General features: G+C 60.8%; 1 protein-coding gene across 6 annotated transcripts in view; it reads left to right on the forward strand.

The window, feature by feature from the left end:
• The window catches only part of AATK (apoptosis associated tyrosine kinase), a 47,191-nt gene that overhangs the window by 19,595 nt on the left and 10,897 nt on the right, over window positions 1-16,699 (forward strand). For 3 of the 6 annotated variants that reach the window (XM_017879293.1, XM_017879294.1, XM_017879296.1), the window contains exons 2-4: window positions 10,677-10,810; window positions 13,933-14,077; window positions 16,530-16,609. In XM_017879293.1, coding sequence (XP_017734782.1) covers window positions 10,677-10,810; window positions 13,933-14,077; window positions 16,530-16,609 — 359 coding nt within the window. Of the gene's footprint in view, window positions 1-2,285; window positions 2,480-10,676; window positions 10,811-13,932; window positions 14,078-14,869; window positions 16,449-16,529; window positions 16,610-16,699 lie in introns of those variants that run through there. The other 3 variants (XM_017879295.1, XM_017879292.1, XM_017879291.1) reach the window with 3 other exon arrangements.

Here is a 16,699-nt window from a genome sequence, read left to right on the forward strand (position 1 = left end):
CAAGCAATTCTCCTGCCTCAGCCTCCCGAGTAGCTGGGATTACAGGCCTGTGCCACCATGCCTGGCTAATTTTTGTATTTTTAGTAGAGATCAGGTTTCATCATATTGGTTAGGCTGGTCTCAAACTCCTGACCTCAGGTGATCCGCCCGCCTCAGCCTCCCAAAGTGCTGGGATTACAGGCGTGAGCTGCTGTGCCCAGTCTTGTTTATGTTTGGGATCTTAGAGTATTAGTTAATTTTCACTAATTGTGTGTTCTGTGTAGTCATGACATCAGCTCTTTGACACATTTTCTGTAAATTGTTTTTTCTGGTTCGCTGTGTGCCTTTAATTTGAGGGCTTTTATCGAACACACTTTTTCTTTTTTTTTTGAGATGGAGTTTTGCTCTTGTTGCCCAGGTTGGAGTGCAGTGGCATGATTTCAGCTCACTGCAGCCTCTGCCTCCCGGGTTCAAGCAATTCTCCTGTCTCAGCCTCCCGAGTAGCTGGGACTACAGAAACATGCCACCACGCCCAGCTGATTTTTGTATTTTTAGTAGAGACGGGGTTTCATCATATTGATTAGGCTGGTCTCGAACTCCTGACCTCAGGTGATCCACCCGCCTCGGCCTCCCAAAGTGCTGGGATTACAGGCGTGAGCCACCGCGCCGGGCTGGAACTGACATTTTTATGGAGTCAAAGCCTTCAACCTTCAACATTCTCTTTTGTGGTCCCTTCCGTTGCGTTTAGCTTAAAAATCCTTCTCCATTCAGAAATCTAATATTTACCTGTTTTCTTTTAAGATGTTGTGATCTAACTTAGAATCATTTAATCTGAAGTTATGCGGTCAGGCTTTTTTTTTTTTTTTTTTGGTGGGGGGAGTCTCGATCTGTTGATAGCCCAGGCAGGAGTGCAGTGGCACAATCGGCTCACTGCATCTTCCACCTTGGGAGTTCAAACAATTCTTCTGCCTCAGCCTCCCGAGTAGCTGGGATTTCAGGCATGCGCCACCCGGCTAAGTTTTGTATTTTTAGTAGAGGCAGAGTTTTACCATGTTGGCCAGGCTGGTGTCGAACTCCTGACCTCAAGTGATCCACCCACCTCGGCCTCCTGAAGTGCTGGGATTACATCCGTGAGCCACCTCACCCAGCCTGCAGTCAGGCTTTTCATGGAGCGTGGAATCCTCTGCACGGCCAGGCCGAGATTTTGGTGGGTCTGTGCCCCAGCACTGTGAGGTTCTAATTGTTGTAGCTTCTGACCTGTTAATCCCTGGAAGGGCAAATTTCCTGTCTGTGCTTTCTTTTCCCACACTGTTAGCTTCTTTCACCTGGGAGCTTCGTCTACGGCAGTGTCTCTAATGGGCACCAGCACGTTGGACTTTGGGATGCACAGGAGTGAGCCGGGCTCTGACTCTGCCACAGTCTTGAGTGTGGATTTGATTAAGACAGAAGCTTTAATAACAATGAAGGTGAACTCCTCCTACGCTGGAAATGCGAATGGCGGGAGGGGCTGTGGGGGGCGCACTGAGAGTGGGTGGGCGGCTCTTAAGGGAGCCCGGTGGGCTCCTGCAGGCCCCCTGCCCAGCCCTCTTGCCCCTCTGTTGTTCCAGCTGCAGCAGCCCTGCCTGGGGGTACCTCCAGGGGCCACTGTGTCCTCTCAGCCACCCAGAGGCCTGCTCTTCCCTGACAATGTGGCCACCCTCTCCCAGAGTCCCGGCCACATTGCTCCAGGTGTGAACACCTGGCCAGCACAGAGCGATGGGGAGGGCAGTGCAGGGGCTGGGACAAGGGGCCTTGACCTTTACCCCCAGGCTCCCATCTGCAGCTTTGCTGATCCTGACCCATTTCTGGGTGTGATTTGGGGACATTTTGGGGGCATTTTTGGGGGGTGTGGGCCAGGCTGGGTCTGTGCAAGAGACCCTGGCTGTTGGTGCCAGGAAAGCTGAAAGAGACTGCCTCGGGGAGGGGAGGGGAGCGAGCCCCGAGTTCCTGGAGGGGTGCATGGAGCCACTTAGGAAGCTTCCTGAGGGGCCGAGCGGGGACAGGGGTGGGGACAGAGAGCCACACCTTGTGTGCTGGCCACCCATCCCTGCAGGAAGGCAGCTTGGGTGGAGGAAGCATGCAGGGGCAAAACTGGGCCCTGTGCTCACCCTGGGTGCACCTGCTGTTGTGGGGTGAATGGCCGGGAACCTTGGAACCTCAGACTGAGCTGGCATGTGGGGGTCACGCCCACACCCATGGGGCGTGCCAGGCACGCCCCATGGGTGAGCAGAGCCTGAAGCCCCGGACAGGTAGGGCCCAAGGTTCTGGAAGAGGCAGTGTGGGTGGAGAGAGTGGAGGCCTCGCCTTACCCCGTGGCAATCACACCACGTGGCCACTCACCATGGGGCCCCTGGACTCCACACAGTCCTGGCCTTATCGAGGGGGCGACTGCTAACTGTGGGGCGACGTGCTGAGGGGAGAGACTGCGAAGCCAGAGGGGCCGAGGAGGCTGGAGGACCAGGTATGGCCATGGGAGGCGGGGCTGCGTGGACACAGGAGGTGGGGGCTGCATGGAGTCGAGGGGAAGTGTATTTGGACCCAACACAGAAAACTTCCTAGCCCTCGGCTTTGACCACGGCCACCCTGTGCTACAATGAGCACCCGGCCAGGTGTGCCCATGGGCTTGGGCTGTGGGGCCATCCTCAGGCTCAGCCAGGCCACTCTCGGAACTCTCTCATGGCCTTTGAGGGAGGACCCTGTGCCGGCAATGCTGCCGGCTGTGGCACCCCAAGCTGGGATCCCTCAGCTCTGCCCTGAGCAAGCGCCATCCTGGACCATGCCTGTGTTTTGAGCTGAGGCTACACTGTGCCTGGAGCTGGCCTCCCTGTTCCTCCGTGAGTGGTCCAGCGTCCCGGGAGCCTCCTGTCCTCTCCACCACCTGCGTAAAATGGCTGAGAGTGCCACCTGGTGGGCATGAGGGTCGCACTGACCATGCGTCCACGCCTCGGTGGAAAGGGTGGTTACAAGTAAAGTGGACTTTGGGGGATGGGGACAGGGAGGCTGGCGGGCCGGGGCGGGGGTGGGGCCGGGTCGTCACTGCTCAGGGAGACTCATGGGTGAGGGGCCACTCCCAGGAGGGTGGGACCGACTCAAAACCCGCAGCCTGTTGTGGGGGTGTCTCCACCACAAGCACCTTCTCTTCCCTGCTCTTGGTCCCCTGCCAGCTCCTTCTGGCTGGCTCTGCCTCTTCCCACCCCAACTTCTCAGCAGAGCCAGCACTCCAGAGCCAATGGCCAAATTCGACATTAACTTTGAAACTGGAGGCTAAGGCAGGAGGATCGATTGAACCTAGGAGTTTGAGACTAGTCTGGACAACACAGTGAGACCTGTCTCTACAAAAAAAATGTAAACATTAGCTGGGAATGGTGGTGCAAGCCTTTGGTCTGAGCTACCTTGGGAGGCTAAGGCGGGAGGATTATTTGAGCCCAGGAGTTTGAGGCTGCTGTGAGCCGTGATTGTGCCACTGTGCTCCAGCCTGGGTGACAGAGCGAGATTCTATCTCAAAAAGAAAAGAAGGCCGGGCGCAGTGGCTCAAGCCTGTAATCCCAGCACTTTGGGAGGCCGAGACGGGCGGATTACGAGGTCATGAGATCGAGACCATCCTGGCTAATACAGTGAAACCCCGTCTCTACTAAAAAATACAAAAAATTAGCTGGGCGTGGTGGCGGCGCCTGTAGTCCCAGCTACGCGGGAGGCTGAGGCAGGAGAATGGCGGGAACCCGGGAGGTGGAGCTTGCAGTGAGCAGAGATGGAGCCACTGCACTCCAGCCTGGGCGACAGAGCGAGGCTCCGTCTCAAAAAAAAAAAAGAAAAGATAGAGTGGGCCCAGTGGCTCATGCCTGTAATCCCAGCACTTTGGGAGGCCAAGGCAGGCGGATCACCTGAAGTCAGGAGTTCGAGACCAGCCTGGCCAACATAGTGAAACCCCATCTCTACTGAAAATACAAAAGTTCTCCAGGGATGGTGGTGGCAGGTGCCTGTAATCCCAGCTACTTGGGGGGCTGAGGTGGGAGAATCACTTGGAATGGGGAGGCGGAGGTTGCAGTGAGCTGAGATCATGCCACTGCACTCTAGCCTGGGTGACAGAGTGAGACTCTGTCAAAAAAGAGAGAGAGGGAGGGAGAGGGAAGGAGAGGGGGAAGAGAGAGAGAGAAAAAAAAAAAAAAGAGAAAGGAAGGAAGGAAAGAGAGGAGAGGAGAGGAGGAAAAGCTGGCACCAGAGGCCTCTAGGGTTAGCCTGGGCAGAGTCCTTGAAGCCGACCTGGACCTGCCCCCTGCATGTCCAGCCACGTGTGCACAGCAGATGTGCCCTCGCCACCCCCACCTTGGGACCAGCTGGTGCCAGGCCTGAGCCGCTGCATCTGAGTATGGCTTTGAGGATTGATGGTGGCCCTCTAGGGACCGGCCCAGCCACCAAGCTTTCTGTAGCACCCCACCTTCGCTGGGCCTGTCCTGTGTCCCAGGAGGCACAGGGGTTGGGGGCGGATACCACAAAGGCTTTGCTGGGGAGCTGCTCGGAAGGGCCGTTGGGTGAGTTTCCTGTGGCTGCTGTGGCCACGGACTACAGATGTCATGGAGTTGATTATTGTAGGTTCTGGAGATCTGAAATTGAAAGTCACTCACTTTCTTTTCTTTTGGGGGGGACAGAGTCTCACTCTGTCGCCCAGGCTGGAGTGCAGTGGCGCAATCTCAGCTCGCTGTAGCGTCTGCCTCCCAGGTAGCTGGGATTACAGGCACACGCCACCATGGCCGGCTAGTTTTTTGTATTTTTAGTAGAGACAGGGTTTTCACCATGTTGGCCAGGCTGGTCTTGAAGTCCTAACCTCAGGTGATCCACCCACCTTGGCCTCCCAAAGTGCTGGGATTACAAGCGTGAGCCACCACACCCGGCCAAAAGTCACTTTCATTGGCTACAGTCAACACAGTGGAGGCTGGGCTCCGGGGAGAGTCCACCCCTGGCCTTTTCAAGCCCCTCGCATCCGCGGCTCACAGCCCTCACGGCCCCCATGGCCTCTGCTTCTGCAGTCACTTCTCTCGTCTCCAGTTCCTGCCTCCCTTGTCCAAAAACCCTCGGGATGACCCTGGCTCGCCTGGCAATCCGGGCTAATGGCCCCACCTCAGGTCCTTTCCTTAATCCCGCCTGCAAAGTTCCTTTTGCCATGTAGGGCACCCGGAGTCTCATGTTTTGAGGATTGGGAGGTGGACGGCTCTAGGGCCGTTACTCTGCATACACCAGGTGCCTTCTGACCAAATCTGGGGAAATTTGAGAATCAAACTAAACAATTATAGTGACACGTCACAGCTCATTGGAATGAAAGGGAGCTCCTAAGTGTGATGTGAATAAACGGGAATGATAATGTCTTGAGCACTGATATGAAAAAAGCAGACCGGGCGCGGTGGCTCACGCCTGTAATCCCAGCACTTTGGGAGGCCGAGACGGGTGGATCACGAGGTCAGGAGATCGAGACCATCCTGGCTAACATGGTGAAACCCCGTCTCTACTAAAAAATACAAAAAAACTAGCCGGGTGAGGTGGCGGCACCTGTAGTCCCAGCTACTCAGGAGGCTGAGGCAGGAGAATGGCATGAACCCGGGAGGCGGAGCTTGCAGTGAGCTGAGATCCGGCCACTGCACTCCAGCCTGGGCGACAGAGCAAGACTCTGTCTCAAAAAAAAAAAAAAAAAAGAAAAAAGCAAGCGGGGGTGAAGGCCCTATCCTCCCTCACGGCAGAGTGCTGACCAGGAGATGCAGCAGGAACAGTAGAAATAGTCACCAGCCAGGCCAGGTGGCACATGCCTGTCACACCCGTAATCCCAGCTACCCGGGAGGCTGGGCGGGGAGGACTGCTTGAGGCCAGGAGTTCCCGGCTGCAGTGAGCTGTGATCGCACCACTGCGTTCCCATCCAGACAACACAGTGAGACCCCATATCTAAAACAAATAGAGTCACCCTCTGGGGGTCCCAAGAGTGGCCGATTCAGTGCCAGTGGACAAGGCTGGTGGACAGAGGACTCAAGGGCTGTGACGATCCTGGTGCATTTTACCCCGCATGGGTGAGGCCCTGTTCCTTGTGTGGACAGTGGCCATAGGAAGTCACAGCCTGGACACGTGTGTGCATGCTGGTGTCACAGTGTACCCACCGCAGGCTCACACAGACACCCTCCAGCCCAGCTGCAGAGGAGGCAGAACTGTGCCCATTCTCACCATGGCCAGGGGCACAGCCTTAGCAGGGCAGCAGAGGGTTGGGGCATCAGCAGGGGTCACCAGGGTTGGGCGGGTCTGCTTTGAAGTGACCTTTCAGTGCGGCTGCTTTCTTGGGCTCTCATAAGGCCTGCGGGAGGACCAGGGACTGCAGTATGGCCAGGTCGGGCTTGGAAGAGCTTGAGGGCCGCACAGTATGTGTGGCAGCAGAGGGCCGGGCTTGGAAGAGCCTGGGGGACACTGTGCAGCGTGGGTGGTAGCAGAGGGTTAAACAGTGGGATGCTGGTTTAAATGGGCTTTCAAGAAGTTTCAGAAACAAAGTCATGTTTAACTTGTGTCTTCCTGGGCATGAGTTTCCGGGCTGTGAGGTCCCAGCTACCCCTTCTCGCATCTGGGCAGAGTGAGGTATTAATGGGCGGGACAGGCAAGCAGACCCCACAGAGGCCTCCCCACCTGCTAGTGGGGGCTAATCCCAAGGAAATAAGTGGGGCCTTCCGCGTGGCTTGTGGAGGGGCAGGCATGGCGTCTGGAGCAGGGTAGTGGAGCTGGCAGAGCCGGGCCACCCTTTGGGTGTGCTTGTGACATCCCTGAGCCTCAGTTTTCATACTTGTAAAGTGAGGATGATGATACTGAGCAGGCCAGTAGTGGGGACTGAGCCAGGGGATGTGTGTGTGCATGTGTGCATTCATGTGTGTGCCTGTGGAGTTGTGTGTGCGTGTGTGGGGGTGTGTGTGCATGTGTGCACACGCACGTGTGGGTATCTGTGTCTACGAGTGTATGGGTACGTGTGCGTGCGTGTGTGGGTGTGTACGCACGTGTGTGTGTGCATGTGTGGGTGTGTGCATGTACGTGTGTGCGCATGTGTGGGTGTGTGTGCACACACCTGTTTGGGTATGTCTGGATGCATGTATGCGCAGCGTGCGCATGTATGTAAGGGTGTCTGCCACGTGTGTGGGTATGTTTGCACAGTGTGGGTGGCTTGTTGTGCGCATGTGGATGGTGGCACGATTGGTGGGGTGCGCCTGCGGTGGGTGTGTGATGTGTGTGTGTCTGCCTGTGGTGGGGGTGTGCATGCACATGTGGGTATGTTGCATGTGTGTGGGTGTGCGTACGTGTGTTGGTGTGTGCGTATTGGTGCTTGCATTGTGTAGTGTGTTCGCGCGTGTGGGGGAGGGGTGTGGGCTGATATGTGAGGGGTGTGCATGTGCGGTGTGTGGTGCATGGTGTGTCGTGGGTGTGGGTGTGGTATGTGCACATGCACGTCTGTGCATGACATTTATGTCTTGGCCCGTGTACAGTGTGTGCACACAGTCACAGGTATGGTTGCATGCATGCTACGTGTGCATGTATGTTTCACGTGTTTTCATGAGGTGTGTGTGCATGAATGTTTCATGTGTTTTCACGCATGCACATATGTGGGCACCTATGTGTGCTGGATTGTTACAAGTGTCATGGTGCCCAGGGTACTAGGCCTTGCCCTTAGCATCTGGGGTCAGAGCGTGGTCTGTCTTGCAAGCTGACAGCCAGTGGGGCCCCAGCAGCAGGTGCCTCTGATGAGGGCACAGAGAAGGTTCTGGGAATGCAGAGGTGGCGGTGGGTGCATTAGGCTGTGGGTGCCAGGGTGGCCGAGAGCAGGTGGGCCTGAGGGAGGCATCAACCTGCGGCCGAGAGGCTGTGGGAACCCCCTCCTCTGCCCAGGGTCCTCTCGTGGCCATGAGGACAGGGCCTGGACTCGCTGGTGTCCTGGACAAACCACCCCACTTCCAGGGGCCCCAGTGTCCTCATCTGCGAAGTGGGATGGTAGTAATTCCTTTTTTTTTTTTTTTTTAAAGGCAGAGTCTTACTCTGTTGCCCAGGCTGGAGTGCAATGGCACAATCTCGGCTCACTGCAACCTCCGCCTCCTGGGTTTGAGCAATTCTCCTGCCTCAGCCTCCTGTATAGCTTGGATTACAGGCTTGTGCTACCACACCCAGCTAATTTTTGTATTTTTAGTAGAGATGGGGTTTCACTATGTTGGCCGGTCTGGTCTCGAACTCCTGACCTCAAGTGATCCACCCAAAGTGCTGAGATTACAGGCGTGAGTAATCGCGCCCCACAAGGGTGGTAGTGATTCTGATGAGGGAGGGTCTCTGGGTGGAGCTTCGGACAGCCGCTGTCAGATGGGATCCACTGCGGTTTCTGCTGCTCTGGGCACGGGTAGGGGCTCCAGAAACCGACCGCTTCTGTGGATGTGAAAGCCTAAGTGTGCCGCCTCTCCTTATAACCCTCTGGCTCTGGCTGGCTTGTGTGGCCATCCTCCACCCCTACATATCCACCTTCAGGGATGTGGCCTTGTGCTCATGGGCAGGCCTGCCCAGTGCCCCTGCCCACCTCTGCCCTCCACTGAGTCAGCACGTGGTGCTGAATGACCCCCCATGGCCGCCCAGCACTGGGACCGGGCCTTCTAGAGGGGAGAGGGGCCTCAGCAGGGCCGTGCCCCAGGGCCAGCTGCCTCAGTGTGGGGGAGGACAGGGGGGAGGATAGGGTCTTGGGGCGGGGGAGCCCAGGGTGGCTGAGGTGGGGCCCGAAGGGGAGGTTGAGGGGGAGGCTGAGGTCGGGCATCCTGGCGCTGCCGTTTGCCCTGCAGGTGGCCTGTCCAGCCCCAGGGCTCTGCCGGCTCTGAGGACAGAAGTCCAGATCCTGGCCCCAAAAGGCCACAGAGAGGTTCCTTCACTCACCCAGTGTGTCCCATGAGGGAAAGGCCCGCCAGGAGAGGGGCCAGGAGGGCGTGGGTGAAGGTGGCAGAGGGGTGTGGACTGATGCCAGACAGGCACCAGATGGAGCCTGGGAGATGGGCACCATGGCAACACGCAGTCCCGGAAGGCACTGGCTGTTTCGGAGGGCGGGGCCTGCTGAGTGCCTATGAGCCTCTGCCTGTGTTCCTGCCGTACGGGTGTGAGAATACAGGTGGGCTTACCCGGTGTGCGGGGTGTCCTCACACGCATGACACGCACGCACATCCTGGAAACCTCACCTGGGACAATATCGGTTCACGACCCCACCCATCGGCTCTTCTCCGCATGCGGCAGAGTTGGTTTCCTGCCCCAGTAACCCGGGTCTTGCTTTGCCGGCTGCCCCTGCCTCCTTGTCCCCACAGCCCTGTCTGGTCCTCACTCCAAGCCGTCCTGGGTCCTCTCTTCCTCATGTGTGGGTGTGGGGAACAACCTGGAGACCCGAGCAGGAAGCCCAGGGTGCCCTCACTGTCTTCTAGCTCACGCCACCTCCAGGCAGCCTTCCCAGATGCCCCGTTAGCCTGCAGCCCTGGCAGAGCAGGCCAGGCGAGGTCAGCTGTGCCACCTTGGGCAGCCCTGCCCCTGCTGACCCTGTTTCATCGCTGGTCCAATGGGGTAGAGATGACAACAGCTTTGGGGGTGTGCTGGGCCAGGAGGTGGGGTGTTAGGAGCTGGGGAGCTGAGAAGCTGTAGGTGCTCAGTGGCAAGAGGCACTGGGGGTGGCCGGGAAATCTCCAGGGCCAAGTGGAGGACAGCCAGACAGAAAGCTTTTAGGGAAGGGCACGGATTGGAGCTGGGTGTGGTGGGACGGGGCAGGCCCAGGGGATAGAGCCAGCGGGTCAGTGTGCCCTCCCCTGCCCAGGGGACACCCAGGCTGGCCCCCACCATGTCATCCTGTGGGCAGCAGATGGACCGAGCTTCCTCGAAGCCTGGCTCAGCTCAACTGTCCTGATTTGGAAGCCGGGCTCAGCTCAATACTCGGGTGTTGGGAGGGATGCTTACTGTCAGTTTCCCTCTGAGATGAGCTCCGTGGACCAGCAGCTGCAGAAGGGGGTTTCCCCGCGGTTCCCAGGACAGAAACAGCACCAGAGGCCTGGCCGTGGGTTTGGCAAGGGGACAGCTTGGAGGCACCAGGTGGCACGCAGGAGCCCTGCTACCCAGCAGGGGCAGCACCACCTTCTCAGGGACAGTGAGGTCCCCGCACCTCAGAGGCTGGAAGAGCCTTGAGCCCTCGCTGTCCGGAGCCTGATGCATGGCCAGCAGATAGCAGCCAGCAACGTGGTCTCCTGTGTTTGAAGAGTCCATGTCCCCTTCCCAGCCCCAGAGGGGCAAGGTGGGGTGACTGGCATCCGGGAGGGAGATGGGGGTCCCCCTGTAGCCCCTGAGACCCTGACTTCTCAGAGGGGTATCTGTGAACCCCAGAATTGGGAACTGGGCAGGCTCTGGCCACTCTGCTAACCCCATGTCCCCCTGGCAAGGCCAGGGCGGTGTCCAGTGACTGGCTGCAGGACTGCAGGCTCTGGCCACCTGCTCGCCACACTGTGAGGGGTGGGGTCTGGGGTGAGAGGTCAGGGTGCTGAGGCCCAGCCTGGACTGGGGCTGCGGAGCCTGGAGCAGGAGCAGGAGCAGGGGCAGGGGCCTGGCCGGCCCTCAGCCATGGCCACTCTCACTGCGCTGCTCTCCCGCAGGCGGCGCCCCGCTCAGCGAGCTGTCCTGGCCGTCCTCCCTTGCTGTGGTGGCTGTGTCCTTCTCCGGGCTCTTCGCCGTCATCGTCCTCATGCTGGCCTGCCTGTGCTGTAAGAAGGGTGGCATCGGGTTCAAGGTGAGGCCTGGGGGCTGCTGTGGGATCCTGCAGGCAAGGCCTGTAGCGTCCACTTGACCCTGAGCTTCTCTCCTTCCCGGGGCCACCAACGTGGCTGCTAGGTGGCCATAGTCGCTGTGGGGCCACCTGGGGACCACGTGGACCCTGGTCCAGGGACTCCATAGCTCCTCCTCAGGAACCTGCCCCAGCTTCCCTGACTTGGAAGCCGTCTGTTGGGGCATGATCTGATGCTCCCACTCTAGCCTGGGGTTGGGCTTGAGCACTCATGGAGGCTGAGGACGGCCTTTCAGGGGGCGTCGGGGCCTCTGGAGCTGATGTGGGAGGGGGCTTGCCCCCCTAGAGACCCCTGACTCCTGGTGAAGGAGCTGCCTCTGCAGGGGGCCCTCACATCCCTCCGAATTCAATCTGCAAAGGGAAGTCCGGGCCGCCCAGACAAGCTTCCCGCACAGATACCTTCTCACCAGTTGAAGTCCCCTTGTCCAGGGTATCTTCTGCCCTCTGGAGGGGGCGGTGTGCGATGCTGGAGCCCTGCCTGCTGGTTAGGGAGCATCACCAAGGGCAAGGCCTGGCCTCACTAGGCTGCCGTTCTGGAGGCCCCCAGCCAAGGACAGGTGCCGAGCACTGCTCCTCCCCCTGTAACCCCCCAGCCCACTTCCCGCTGTAACTCTGAGCAGCAGGGAAGGCCAGGCAGAAAGAACCCCAGCCGGCACTGCCCACCCCTCCTGGAGTCCCCATGGTCCCGTTCCTGCTGATGAGCAAACGACACCCTGGCCTGGACCTCTGGTGGTTCACACACCCAGGGGGTCAGCCCCATCCCTGGGCCAGAGGCCGGATTCTTAACGCCAGAAGTCAGGGAGGAGGAGGGTGGGAGGCTTCGTTCTGCGGCGCACACAGCACCCCGTCCATATCTCAGGGGCGCTTTCCTATGCAGTGACCCATGCACCCGCTGGCGTCACCCCCATTTTGGAGACAGTCCCAGAGTCCTCCCTGCCCCAGTATGTCATGACGCAGAGTGGGCCAAGGAGCGGGCCCTGCCCGCCTGTCTCGCTGGCCTGGACGGTGATGGCGCTGAATGTGGCCTTTTTACCTTTTCCAAAGGCCACATTTTCCAGCCCGTTCACCCTTCCAGAGCCCTCTGAGGTGGCCTAGGCCCCGTCAGCCAATGAGCAGCTGCGGGCCTGGGCGGCAAAGCTGTGGCCCCAGGCTGTGGGGTCTGCGCTCCTGCCCAGAGCCCCTACCCTGCCCTGGGGACATGCCCCTGGACCTGCTGGCACCAGGGGCCGGGCCAGGCAGCGCTGGCGCCTTCCTGGGGATCCTGAGGCCAGAGCCTCAAGGTCTGGCGGGGGCGGGAGTGGAGGTGGGGCCTGGGTGGGGCATGTGGGGCTATTGTATCAGTGGCCCCTCCTTGGGGTACTGTAAGAACAAGGCCCCAAACAAGGGCTGGCCACAGCTCCTCCTCCTGCGCCCTCCTCACCTCCTTGGGAACATGGTGCCTGGAACATTCCAGCGCCAGCGTGCCTCTGGGAAGTCCTGCCTCCACACTGGGCTCCCTCCTGGGATCTGGGGGCCTGTGCCAGACTCCCTGGTGGGGAGCTGTGCTGGGGGAAGGGGCTGGGCAGGCCCCCAATGCTGACCCTGTGCTACCTGATTGCACGCTGCATCAGCAGGACCTGGCCGGCCCCCAGGCAGCAGGTAACGCCTGGAGCCCGGGCCCGACCCCAGGGAGAGATGGCATCTGTGACCCAGACCCCTCTACAAAGCCCAGATGGGTGGGGCCAGGGCTGGGATTGGAGGGCCAAGAGGGGGCTTCTGGGGTCCTGGGGAGGGGGAGTTGCCCACACAGCACCTGCATCCCCCATCCCCCATCCCTGTGTGCTCCAAAAGTGCAGGCTGGGCCAGGCTTGCGGGAATACCAACAGAGCCACTCACCCCTCTTTTTGCAGCCCAGGGAAGGGAGGGGTCCCCAGGGTCACACGTAGTGTGTGAGGAGCCCAGGCCTCCCCTCCCACTGCACTTGCCTGTCCTCGGACTCACCAGGCCGGGTGCTGGCCAGGATCCAGCTGGAAGTCCCTTGACCCATCCGAGCCTCAGTTTCCCCACTGGGGCACTGGGAGTTGTGAGGAGGCAGAGAGGCTGTACCGAGTGCTCAGGGATTGCGGCTGTCACTGTGTGCCTGGGGCCATTGCTTTCAGCTGGCCCAGGACTTTGGAGACTTTGGCTCTCAGAGCAGGAATGTGCCCTGGACTTGGGGGTGGGGTCTCCCCTAGACAGGTGTGGCCTCTGCATTTCAAAATAGCAGCCTGGCAGGGAGTGGCCCAGCCCTAGGCTGCACGGGGCCAGGCTCTTAAGGAGTCCTGGGAGCTCCAGAGGTGGTACGACCACCAGGCAAAGGTCCAGGGCCTTCGGGGTGGATGGCGGTGGCAGGTGGGCTGCCCAGGGTGAAGATGGCCGCTGGGCTCTGGGCTCCCAGGCACCCAGGAATGCTCCTTGTCCACGCAGTGGAAGGGTTGCTTAGTTGCTTCTCCCACAGGACTGTGGGACAGGAGGCAATGGAATTCCTGTCCCCGAAGCTGCCCCATGGGAGGGTGGAACCCCAGGCAGGGCCCGGGGTGAGGGGCTGCTGGGGATGCGGGTGGTTGAGAGGTGTTGGGGGCTGATTCTGGATGGGCAGGGCCAGCTGGCCTCAGTGCCCTCACCTCTGTCCCTTGGTTCCCTGCCTCTAGGCCCTCAGGCCCCAAGGTGGGGCTCAGCCTGGGCTGCCCACCAGGGAGGGATGGGGGAACTGAGGCCAGGCCAAGGCGCTGGTGCCTACAGCTCATCGCACCCTTTCTGGAGTCTGAGATGGGTCCTCTTGGCTCTGAGATCTGCCTCTGGCCCCTTATGGGACAACTGAGCCCCTGGTGGGGGGGCGCGGGGGGTCAGCAAGAGGAGACAGATAGAAAGGCAGTTAGCAGGGGTGCTGGGCCGTTGGCCTGCAGGGGTGGGGGCTCCAATTCTGGGCCAAGTACCCCCTCCTGTCCTGCCCTGGGGGCTCGGCCCTGGAAGAAAGGGGCCTGGAAAGGCCCAGCCACACCCTTCCTGGACCTGCGAGAAGCCCTGCTCATGCCCGGCCCGGCCCGCAGGAGTTTGAGAATGCGGAGGGGGATGAGTATGCGGCTGACCTGGCACAGGGCTCCCCGGCCACGGCAGCACAGAACGGGCCCGACGTGTACGTCCTGCCACTCACGGAGGTCTCCCTGCCCATGGCCAAGCAGCCTGGGCGCTCAGGTGAGGGCTGGGTGGGGAGACAGGGTGGCCTCCCTCCGGGGCCCAGGTGCTGGGTGTTGGGCGTGACCTGGGGGAGCCAGGGAGACCAGAAGACTCAGCTCTGGAGTGGGAGCAGCACAGGGCTGGGAGTGGCTGCTGGGGTAGACGCAGTGTGTGGCCCTGGACTCCCTGTGGCTGCGTCCCAGGCTGTGCTGTGGGGCCAAAGGTGCATGTACCTCTCTCCTGGGCCTGGGGGCTGGCCAGGGGTTGGCAGGGTCTGGTACAGCCCTGGGCCTCCAGCCTCCCCTGCCCAAGGGCTGCTATGCACAGGGGCAGTGGTAGGCACTGGGGCAGGGGTGCGGCTGTTTGGTTCTGGACACGGCCATGTGCTGGGGGCAGGGACTCTTCTACAGTCCAGAGATGCTTGACCCCAGATTCCTGCCCCCTTGAGCGCCAGCCCTTCAGGGACACGGGCTCCATTGTGCATGGTGGGAGGAGGGGCCCTGGTGGGGCCCCTGTGGGGCCCCTGTGGGCGGGTGGTGAATCGGCCTTTCACTCAGGCTGGGGGAAGGGGCCGAGGGGTGGGGCTGACCCAGGAGTGCAGGTGCAGGCAGGGCCCTCAGCCACAGCCTCATCTGCCCCCATCTTAGGGTCCTAGGCCGACCACTCACATGGGGTGGACGTGCTGGGGAGGCTGGGGTGAATGGCCAGGCTTCAGGAACTCCCAGTTCTGTCCTGGAGCCTGGGTGGTGGGTGGGGTCCCTCTAGAACCATCAGATCTCAGGCCCCTCCCAGGAAGCTTCTAGCCGGGGCTTCCCCCATCACTGCCCACCCCCAGCTCCTCTGGGAACACAGGCAGGAGGGGTGTCAGGCCAGTGGGAGGGGCCCCTGCCAGCCCTGTTGGGGCTCTGTTGGCACCTGGGCCTGTTACCACAGTGCCATGAAGGCTGCCTCACCTGCTCTGAGCCGTGCCTGGCTGGGCCCCGCGAGCCTAGCCTTCATCGTGGCAGCCTGGCACCCAAGGCACTGGTCTGGGACCTAGAGAGGGCCCCCAGCCCCCAGCTTCGGAGCCAGGGCCTCAACGCGTCCTACTCTGCCCCGTCTCCTGGAGGACAGGTTCCCAGTTAGGCAGGAATCAGGGCTGGCACTTGAGCTGTGAGCACATCTGTGGCCGGGCATGGAGGACTGCAGCCACCCACTCAGCGCACGAGGCCCTCTGACATTCCCAGATGGCTGCGGGGGTCCCTGAGCCCTGTGCTGACCTTGCTGGGAGCTGTCAGGGACCATCCAAGGGGGTACCGCCCTTGGGTCCAGGGGCAGGTATGTGCCTGGCCCCTGCAGATTCTCCGAGCCACCTCTGGAGGACTGTCCTGGGGACTGGGGTCGGCGGACAGGGACCTGGAAGAAGGCAGTGGTTACCCGTTTCTCTACTTCTGCAGCTCTGGTTTCAGTTTTCCGGGGGGAATGTGCTTCTAGAGAGGAGAGAGATTGGGGTGAGGCCAGAAGAGTAGCCCCAGAGGTCAGCAGGGAGAACCTGGGCAATGTCCCCACCCAATGGGGACTGCAGAGAAGGACGGCCGCCCGCTGCCTCTGGCGGTGCCCAGGGCCTCTGGACTGTCTCAGCACCCGTGGTCAGGACCCCACACTTGCTCAGGGACAGTGTGGGCCTGGACGCCCCAGGGTGAAAGGGCTGTCCAGACAGGCTGGGCTCGGAACACAGCGCCCGGTGGGCCCACATGCTCTGCCCCACCTCTACGTTTTCTGGGTCTCTGGGCCCTGGAAGGAGCCCCCTCCCCCTGGGCTCTCCTGGCAGCTGGGCTCAGACCCAGCCCCGTCAGCCCTCTGGGCAGTTGGCGTGGGAGCAGAATTCGGGGAATCCCTCGGGGCGTGGGCAGGCATGAGTGGGCTCTGCCAGCGCTGGCCCCTTCCTCCCGGGCCTCACTGACCCTTCCTCCCGCTGACCTCACCCGGCCTGGCCCTCGGGGAGAATGGGCCAGTGTGCTCCGTGCGGGGTTGTGCCAAGCAGCCCCCAACAAAGGAGCCTTTGGTGTGCCTGGCGTGGGATGCCAGCCTGTGGCAGGGTGGGGCTGGGCCGCTCCAGTGCCCTCCCTGTGCCGTGGCCCCAGCCTCTCGCTCAGCCACACTGCCTGCCTGGTACAGCCCATGTGGCGGGTCCGGCTCCAGGCCCTGCTGTCCCTTGCAGCTATTCCAGTGGCTTCAGGCACCTTCTCCAGACCTACCCAGAAAGATGCCCGGATGGAGCCTGCAGCTCCGTGGCTTTTCTGGGAAGCAGCGGCCCCTGATCTCGAGAGACCCTGGCTCCTGATGCTAGCCCCAAGCTTGCCAGCTGGTGCTGGGGACTCAGGACAGTTCCCCAGAACAGGCCAAGCGGGTAGTCCCTCCAGGGGCCAGGTGAGGAAGCTGGGGGGTGCGAAGTCCGCACTGGGTCCCTGAGCCCCCTGCTTGGTTACAGTGCAGCTCCTCAAGTCCACGGACCTGGGCCGGCACAGCCTCCTATACCTGAAGGAAATCGGCCATGGCTGGTTCGGGAAGGTATGTGTCCCACCTGGGAGAGAGGGCTCTCGCCTGGTAGGCAGAAGAGACACAGGGATGCAGATCTGTTCTTCCTGGGAGCCACCGCAG

The sequence above is a fragment of the Rhinopithecus bieti genome, unplaced genomic scaffold (genome assembly GCF_001698545.2).
Source record: "Rhinopithecus bieti isolate Rb0 unplaced genomic scaffold, ASM169854v2 scaffold_9899, whole genome shotgun sequence".
In the NCBI taxonomy this organism is placed as follows: domain Eukaryota; kingdom Metazoa; phylum Chordata; class Mammalia; order Primates; family Cercopithecidae; genus Rhinopithecus; species Rhinopithecus bieti.